Source organism: Eurypyga helias, unplaced genomic scaffold, assembly GCF_000690775.1.
Source record: "Eurypyga helias isolate BGI_N326 unplaced genomic scaffold, ASM69077v1 scaffold26623, whole genome shotgun sequence".
Lineage (NCBI taxonomy): Eukaryota > Metazoa > Chordata > Aves > Eurypygiformes > Eurypygidae > Eurypyga > Eurypyga helias.
Window position 1 is genome coordinate 38 of NW_010239628.1, and position 8654 is coordinate 8691.

At 56.5% G+C, this 8654-nt stretch overlaps 1 protein-coding gene across 1 annotated transcript in view; it reads right to left on the minus strand.

The window, feature by feature from the left end:
* Positions 1-462: 462 nt before the first annotated feature.
* LOC104507061 (plexin-B1-like) overlaps positions 463-8654 on the minus strand; it is a gene marked incomplete at its 3' end in the record, with an annotated part of 12903 nt that continues 4711 nt past the window's right edge. Inside the window, exons 2-8 of the mRNA XM_010148221.1 lie at positions 7635-7817; positions 7087-7215; positions 5305-5405; positions 4541-4673; positions 3675-3831; positions 761-869; positions 463-669 (exon numbers count right to left, since the gene is read on the minus strand). Of these exons, the coding sequence (XP_010146523.1) occupies positions 463-669; positions 761-869; positions 3675-3831; positions 4541-4673; positions 5305-5405; positions 7087-7215; positions 7635-7817 (1019 nt within the window). The remainder of the gene's footprint in view (positions 670-760; positions 870-3674; positions 3832-4540; positions 4674-5304; positions 5406-7086; positions 7216-7634; positions 7818-8654) is intronic.

Here is an 8654-nt window from a genome sequence, read left to right on the forward strand (position 1 = left end):
AACGCGGGGGGGTGAGAAGAGAGCAAGAAACGAAACAGAGTAAGGCCCAAGCAGAAGCAGCACTCCGTACTACCGCTCGTAGCAGCGCTCCCAAGGGGCTGCCTCACCCCGGGGTTTCAGTGAAAGCTGCACCTCATGCCACCCAGCCGGCCTTGGGACCGGGGAGCGCTCACAGGGCGGCAGACCCAGCAGCAGTCCCTCTTCCCACAGACCCCTCACCTGGCCCCACGCAGAGGGAGGTCTGCCTGCCTTCACCCCTGCAAAGCTGCAAACGGCGTCCGTTCCACCCCCCGCTTGCAGCCCCCCTGCCCGATGGCTCTTGTCCCCCGCCTTGAAATCACAGGCCCAGGAGGGGGACGACCTGCGTCACCTGAGGGCACTTCCCAGAAACCTCGCACGGCCTCGCAACGCCAGGGAGGCAGAGCCTCGTGTCGCTCCGAGGGCTTTGCTCCGACAGCTCACCCCCCTGCCTGCCGTGACTGGCAGGTGCCGTTGTGCCCGCGACCCGACTCCCTGCAAGCGGCTGCAGCCCGTTCAAGCCGCGGGGAGAGGGCGGAAAAAATTTCGTTGTAGACGATGGCTCCTTCCTCACAGGCTGCTTTGTGGGTGCAGAGGTGCTGCTGGACGCACCAGTTACATCCCCAGAGACTGCTCACACACTTCTGGCACCTGAACAATGACAGCAAAGCAGCTGCTAAGATGACCCAGGAAGGGACAGCCACCCTCCCTGTGACTACAGACAGAAAAAGCTGGTGCTCACGGTGCCGATTTCCACAGCAGGGCCACTGCAGCACAGTCATAGAAAGAGAAGTCCACGGAAGCAATGAAGATGTCATGGAAACGCACTACGAGCTTTATGGTGACATGATCTGCAAATGAAAATAAAAATTCCTTAGGAGTGGAGCCACTGGAAGTCTGCCATACTGCTGGGAGCCCCGCAGCACGCTTTTCGAAAGACACTGTCAAACACGGAGACGGACTGTGTTGTGTGCTTCCGGCACCTCAATCACTGGATCACCTACGGACACCGAAAACAGGCTGCACAAGTTTGGCAGGCGTAGTTTCGGACAGCTCTTGCCAACCCATGGGAAGGATGGCTGGTCTGAAAGTCCCTCTTTATCTGCTATAATTCCACTCTCATCTCTCAATTAGAGGAAGACGGAACATTCCAGGCTCAAAGCTGATTGTCTTCCTTTGTCATCCAAAGGAAAACCAAACCTTCCGAACTGACATGCCCTTCTCACCCCGCCTCCACCTCGAGAGCTTTGTTCTACGTCCCGGCTAAGAAGTGAGCCAGTGAAGAGGCACTTGAGACTTGTAACCTCACTTGCAGGGACTGAAGGCTTATCTGCTTCAAATCCAGCTCTCACGGCAACGACCAGCCTCGGGACAGCCCAACTCTTCGTTGGGAAGAGACCATCACTGTTTTCTGACAGACCAAAGAGCTGCAGAGACGGCCAGAGCGTACTGCAGCCGACATCACGAGCCCGAGGGAGGTGCTTTGCATGCGTCAGTACAGACCAGCTCATTCATCTTGTTCCAGACGAATGCCGCCAGCCCTGGAGCTGGGTGTTAGGTCTCCAAACGATGGGAACGCGTCTGCTCAACTCCAGGAGCTGCTGCTTCCCCAAGACAGCTTGCTATAAAAATAAGGGACAAGAAGCTTGCCCATCATTCCTCTCGCAGAACTCAGACCTCCTCTTGCAAGCAAGCTCTCCGCCCAACGGCACAGTTCGGGGGTCTGGGGAAGGCGCAGTCGGGCTGAAGCTGGGCTCCCGACGGGACCCAAGCGAGGCAGGACGCTAGCGAGGCGCTGATGGCGAGGGGTATGAAGACCCACCACCGGGAGAAAACGAGGGCGTCTCATGCAGCCGGAGGCAGGAGCCACCGCAGCGCTGTCCGCTCACCACTGTCACTGCAGCTGGCAGGGGTGGGAGGGCTAACACCTCCCCGGATTTCAGGGCTATGACACCAAGTTTATTAATAGTCCCTTCTCCAGAAAGGCCACGGCTCCCCATGACTGCCAATAACGCTGTTCAGCAGTGCCAACGGTGAGGTCGAGCACTCGCAAATGGAGAGCAAGAGTTCCTGCTATCAGCGTGGAGCTCAGCAGCTTACGGGGACAGATAAGCTGTTACACAACCTTTAAAACAAGCCAAAAAGGCAAATATTTCAGTGAGCTGGGACAGCAGGAACAGGCAAGTGCTGGTATCTAAGGCCCTGATGAGACCTCATCTAGAAAACAGTGTATGACTCTGGTTACCAGCTTCAGATTCATCTCAGCAGGGCGCAGAAGCCGTGCACAGAAGGGCTGGCAACGCAGCGAAGGGGGAGGAAGTCCGAGTAACAAAAGAACGCGAAGAAAAAGCTGGCACAGTCAACTCGGCCAAGCTCTGTGCAAAGAATGCCTGGCCACGGCTCGTGGGAGCAGAGCTGAGGAAGCAAAAGGACAACACAAACAGATCAAACGGACACAAACCATCCACGAGCAAGTCTGGGCCAGGACACAGAAGGCACTCATTAAGCCTCAGAGAAGCCATAGGAAAGTAACAGGGGTAAAGCAGCCCCGGAGTCTTCACATGAGAGCACGGCTGACCTACAAAGCCAGTCAGCAAGAATCTCCGAAGCCTGGAACGAGAACTAGACTGTGGCTTTACCCACACCGACTGCTCTCACACCTGGGCTTACACTCGGGCCCGAGCTGGCAGACTAGAGAGGGAAGCCATTCCCGCCCACTCCGCCTGCAGAGGCGGCACACGGAGCCTTTCCCTCTGTGCCTGGCCAGAGACGGGTCGGCCTGGCCCAGACTACGGCAGGGCAGAAGCCAACAGATACAACGATACTGTGAAAGGGAAGCAGTTGGGGAGTGAACGAGGGCGCTAGCCAGGTTCTGCGGTGCCGGCGGGTCCGTGCAGATCACCGCAGAGCCGTCAGCCAGCTGCACGCCCGCAGCTCCATCCGTTTGGCCATTTAGGTGCGTGGTGCGGAATGCTTCCCGACCGGCACCTGCCTCTCGCTTCAGAGGGGCTCTTTGAAGAGATCAGCTCCTAGAGCTCAGGCCGACAGGCTGGGCAAAATCCAAGGCCAAGATTACAAACGGAGAACTTTCCGGGTTCTTCAGGGTGGCCAACGAGCAATCCTCAGCCCGTTGCTGGTCTCGGAAACAGGAGGCCGACTGTGTGTTTTCCGAGGTTCTGTCCCACTGCGGATTCACTTCTGACTGTAAGGACCATGGGGCTCTTCCTGCCTTTCCTTACACACGCTTCCTTCCCCCACTACTACGTGGGCTTTGAGAAGGTTTGCATTTTGGTTGATTTAAATAATGGAGCAGTATTTCAGAGAGTTCTCTCTCCAGATTTATGACAAAGCTGCCAAACCAGCCACCACTCCAGACTGCGTTTCAGATCACACTCAGATTTGCATACAACCCTTCAAGCAGGGTCTCCGTTCCAACTACCAGAATTTGGCATCGGCATTTGGCAACAGCCCAAAATAGCACAGGATGCGTGTGACACACAAGTAGAAAGCAAACAGATACCATGACAGAATGAAATGAACGCCTGCTGACAGGCCACAGACGGCTCTTAGTGCTGGCAGCCCAGCAGACCCACAGCGTACTGTCTCCCCGCAATGCTACCGGAGCTACCGTGCTCCATGTCAAGCATTCCACTGACCTGCTCCTGCTGGCAAAGCTGGGGCGTGGCTGGGATCCGGAGAAGGACACATGATTCCCGACTCTGTCAAAACTGCTGGGCTTTCGTAATCTTCAAAGTAACAGGAGTAAAATTCTTCCTCGCGCAGAGAAGGCAAGTCCGAGATAGCCAGGAATATCTACCAAGTCAGCAACACCCAGTGAGTAATCTGCCCTCCAACACATTCCTCTTTATTTCACCTGATTTCCTGGTTCTGTTCTTTCCAAAGAAAGAGCCCCACGAAGTAGTTACCTACACACACACCCATCTTCCTACAACGCCTCTTAGGCCTGACTGTTCCGTTCAGCATCTCCTGCCCTTCCCAAACCGAACTTGGCATCCACCAAGCAATCGGCAACTCCCCCCTTTGCCCAAGGCTCTGCCAAGAGACAGGTTCTTGCCACCTCCTGCCACAAGGACAGACTTCAAAACACGGCAGCACCTTCCTAGCTCCTCCGCCAGCTCCCAGATGCCAGACGGAAGCCGTCATTTTGGGTAGCTCCTTTCGGATCTCCCTGGCAGCAACGTCAGAAAACACTGAACCGCAGACACGGGCACCTTGTAGATACCAAGCCAGGGAGAGACCCCAACCCAAGCAGCCATCAAATACTCCAGCACACCCAGCACCCCTTCGCAGGCAGGGACACTCGGGTTGTACGGGAACACACAGTGACACTGTCTCCCGGTGCAGCCAAGCTGTTCAGCCCCCACGTGAGGCAGACGGCTTGTGCGTGGGGGCTCAGGCAGTCAGTACCCCACTGAAAGCAAGAGGAAGACTTGCGACTCCTCAGAGTTTGCAGGGGACTTCCTACATGCGTGGGCATCATCGGAGGATCATCACCACTCACATTTCTCTTTTCCTCTCTGCTGATGTTGGCTGGAGTTAGCGACTGGACAGCCAGACACTGCTGCGTAGAGTTAAAGCTCCAGAGCCACTGCTCACTCAGCCTGGACCGCAGGCACTCCGAGCGACGGCTGCACCTGCAGGGAACAGCAGGAAGCCCGTGAGGGATCAGTTCCGCCCTGGCAGGGCACGCTTGGCTTCCAACTGCCACTGCCCGCTGAGCCTTGCCAGGGCCTGGGCGAACGGCCACAGGAGGCACAGACGTCCCAGCCTCCCACCACCCTCAGTAACAAGACGGACTGCTACCGAAATGTAGAGGGGTAGGCACTCCATGGGCTTCGAGGGCCATAAACCAGTTCTGCAGAGAGACAGAGCCAGCAAGCAGACAGACGCGGCAGTAAACCGTGTCTCGTTCAGCTACATCAGTAGGGGAGCAAGAAGAGGGAGGACACCAGGAGAGAGGGCAGTTCCTCCATCTGACAAGAGCTGCAGGCAGGCTAAAACCAGGCTGAAATGCACTGGACAGGAGCATCGCGAGCGGTGGCCAAAGCCCCAGGGAGCGATGGAAACCTGCCCTTGTGTGTAACCGTGGCTGCTGGCGGTCTCAAGGGGGGCAGGCAGGGGAATGGTAGGCTTGAGAGAATATCCCACAAAGGAACCAGAAGAAACTGAACCCAGACACACGGACATAAGGCAGAGCATAAGGGGAGACAATCCCTAAGCACTATCCCCCCAAAATCCTTGCAGGTGAACAGGGATCTGTCTTACCGTCCCTGAAGGACACACCAGCCACAGTAGGGATCTTTCAGAGCCAGACAGGATCCGCAGTCCACGTACAGGGAACATTCCAGGATGGGAACCTTTACCACCTGCCAGAGAAGAAATCAGTGAGGACATGGCGCACGCAGGCCCCAGCACCCGCCTGCCCACTGAAGCAGCTTCCCGATCGCCAGACGGCATGAAGGGGAAGGAAAGCGGCACCAGGCTCCAGAGCCCGCCCGCCGGCCGCTGTACAAACCGGAGAAGGACACCACCAGGCTGCACAGACGCCGAGGCAGGTGGAGCGTGCTGCTGTGATGCTGCTTGCAAGAAGGGGCTCTGATTTAGTGATAAAACTATTCTAATGCAGCGGATCAAAGACTAGCAGCCCGAACCCCACTGACTCTCGCCTTTCTGGACTCTGGCATGGCGGATCACCTCCCGACACGTAGCGACCAAGGCTGGAGACAGCTCCGGCAGAGGCCCCTGAATGCCCCGCGCTATCGCCCGGCCCCAGCCGGCACAACTGCCCTTTGGAGCACGGGTAGGCCAAGCAGCCGTGAGCAGGGTGGGACAAAAACCTCCTGCCACCCGGGAGGTACGTTCTGTTGGCAAAACACTTCTGCTTTAGCTTGCTATCCCTGCCCCTTCCTTATTCCACAGCTACGCTCCAGCTGCTACAGTCAGTTACTTTAGAACGCCAACTTCCAGTCCCTGACCTGTTCCTTTGGCTGAGCACACGACGTAATTCGTGTTTTCTAGTTGACAGAACCGTTACTGTTAAGGGTGTATCTCAGATTTCCCTGATCTTCTTCCACTCATGGATTTCAACTCCTCCTCTGAAGGGTCACAACATTCCCGAGTGTCTCCACGTGGGAGGGGGCGAAGGGAAGCGGTGGCTTTCCAGCACGCTCTCCTTTTGTTTGCTCTTTCCTTCACAGTAACTCAAGGGCTGGTGTTTCCCTGCTAGGAGGAACCTTTCCCTTCCAGCTCAAGGAGCTGATGAGTGGTGGTGTACAAACCCTCTTCAGTCCTGCATCCATAGCTGGATTTCCTACTCAGCAGACACCAACACCCCAAGAGCCTGAGGCATGGCAGTGCCTCTCCTCCAGCTGCCCCCGGGCACAACCAGAACTGCACAGAGCGGGAGAGGCAGAGGTGCCTCCACAGCTTGGCCTGTTCTGCAGGACTGCTACCACGTGCCCGCTCAGAGCACTCCTCCGCTGCCTGGAGACGTTCCCCACACATCTCTGCCTTGGTAGGCTACGCGCCTACGGAAGAAAAGCTTAATCTTTTAACGGATTAAAACCAGGAGAAATGCCACAGTTTTAATTCCACAGAACCCCCCTTTTCTCTTTTTAATCTTTTTCAAAACCAAGACAGGTCACGTTACTTGTGAACCCAGAAGGCTCACATTTTTCTGCTCAGACACGCAAAGGTGTTGTCCACACAGTTCCTGCTCACCGCAGCAGAACCCGGGCACCTGCAGTCCCTCGCCTCCACGCCAGCACAGCGGCCTCTTATAGCCCGCAGGTTGACATTCCTCCATCACTGCCGGTACAGCCCGGCTGAGGGAAAGGCACAGCTTAGGGCAAAAGGACTGCCTGCGTGCCTCCTCCAGCTTTCGCCAAGGGCCAGTCCCATCCCGGGAGGCCAGACTGGCAGGCAGCTGCTGCCCGGCACAGCCTCAGCTGTACACGCTGTTTCTCTGCCTCCCCTACTCCCCTCAGCAGTTTCTCTGGACCTCAAGTGCTTTCAGCTCTCCTGTGGAAGGGATTTTATTGCTCTTACCATTGACTGGGTCATGACAAAGAGGTGCTCCTGCATCTGGTCAAACAGCAGGTCCGCGCTCACCATGCCATTCACCTGGATGGCTAAAGAAGCGTATACGTGTGCCTCCCCCGCTGCTCCTAAGTACACCTGCAAGAGTCACAGTTATATGCAGGCAAAGCATCACAGCAGGAGTCGGGCACCCGTCCTACACCAGGAGCAAGTTGGAACCACTGCTGTGTGCGAGGATTTCACCCTCCCACCAAACCCCAGTGCAGTGACTTCAGCCACGGGAAGGATGTGCCCGGCAATACCTGCGGAAGCCACGTAGGATGCACCAGCCCTGACGGCGGCTCAGCGCAGATGTGACCAAAGGCAACGTGACCACTGAGCGGGGCGTTCGCATTCCCAACAGCCAGCACAGTGTGAGAAGAGACCATCCAGTAGGAATGATCTCTAGTGGGAACCTGACTTCCCAAGGGACAAGAGACATTGCCTTTTTTTGCCTTCCACCTGAGCATCCCCGAGGAGTTTTATCCTCTTGGCTTCCTGCTGGATCCTGACCATACCTTGTGCAGTCTCCCCCTGCTGTCTCCCAGAAAAGCAATGGTGTGGCCATCTTCCACGTTCACTGCCACGGCTGTCAGACGGGCCTCTCTTTTCTCCAGGAGGGGGGCTGCTTCCAAGGGTACCCGGCTGGCCATGGGGCTGGGAGTGTGGTCAGAGCCACAGGGGTATGCATACAGGGTGTCCTTTTTGGGGGGAGCAGAAAGAACAGGGAAATCAGTACAAAAAAAGAGACACAAGGAACCTTTAACCCTTCCCACCATCCCTTTCCACCCAAATTCCTCCAGGAGCTGCCCCAGCAGTGAATTCAGCTCTGAAACCCTCTGGCCTTTCTGACTGAGAGCAAAACCAGCTTCTACTCCTCAGTCTAGGTATGTCGGCTGCTCGTACCCCCAAGGCACCCTGCGCACACTTCAGCTGCGTCCCTTCGGCACAACAGACGCGGTAACGCCATGTGTCGAAACTCTCAACAACCACCGCGGAAGCTCTCCACAAACACTGGTTCTGCGGGGCCGTGACACAGCTTTGGGGAAGAGTCATTGTATGCTTCAGAACAAAACAAGGCGATGAGAATTCCTGCTTCCAGTGCAAAAGAAAACCCACCACCTGGTCGTACGCAGCGCCGCCAACAACCGGCACGGTTTTGCTGTGTCACCCACAAATTCCAAGTCTGAGCAGAATCCCAGAGCACTAGGACATACACAAACACGGGGTGGAACACAACCTGCTCCAACGAGCTTACTAACTACACCCAAAATCGTAGAGTGCGTGCAACCAGAGACCCACACGCGGCAGAGCAAGGGTCGGCTGCACACCGCTTCAACCCTTGTGAGCCTCGAGGTCCCTGCAACTTAACCCCACAGCGCTCTGCAAAGCCAGCCATCCTTCTGCACCGGGGAGAGCCCTCCCGGTTCCACCCCACCTTCGTACCGATGCTGACGGACAGAGAATGGAAGCTCCCGACCCGTTTACTGTTTGTGTAGAGAGAAGCTGTTCCAGCGGGACTCATCTCCTTCCTGGGC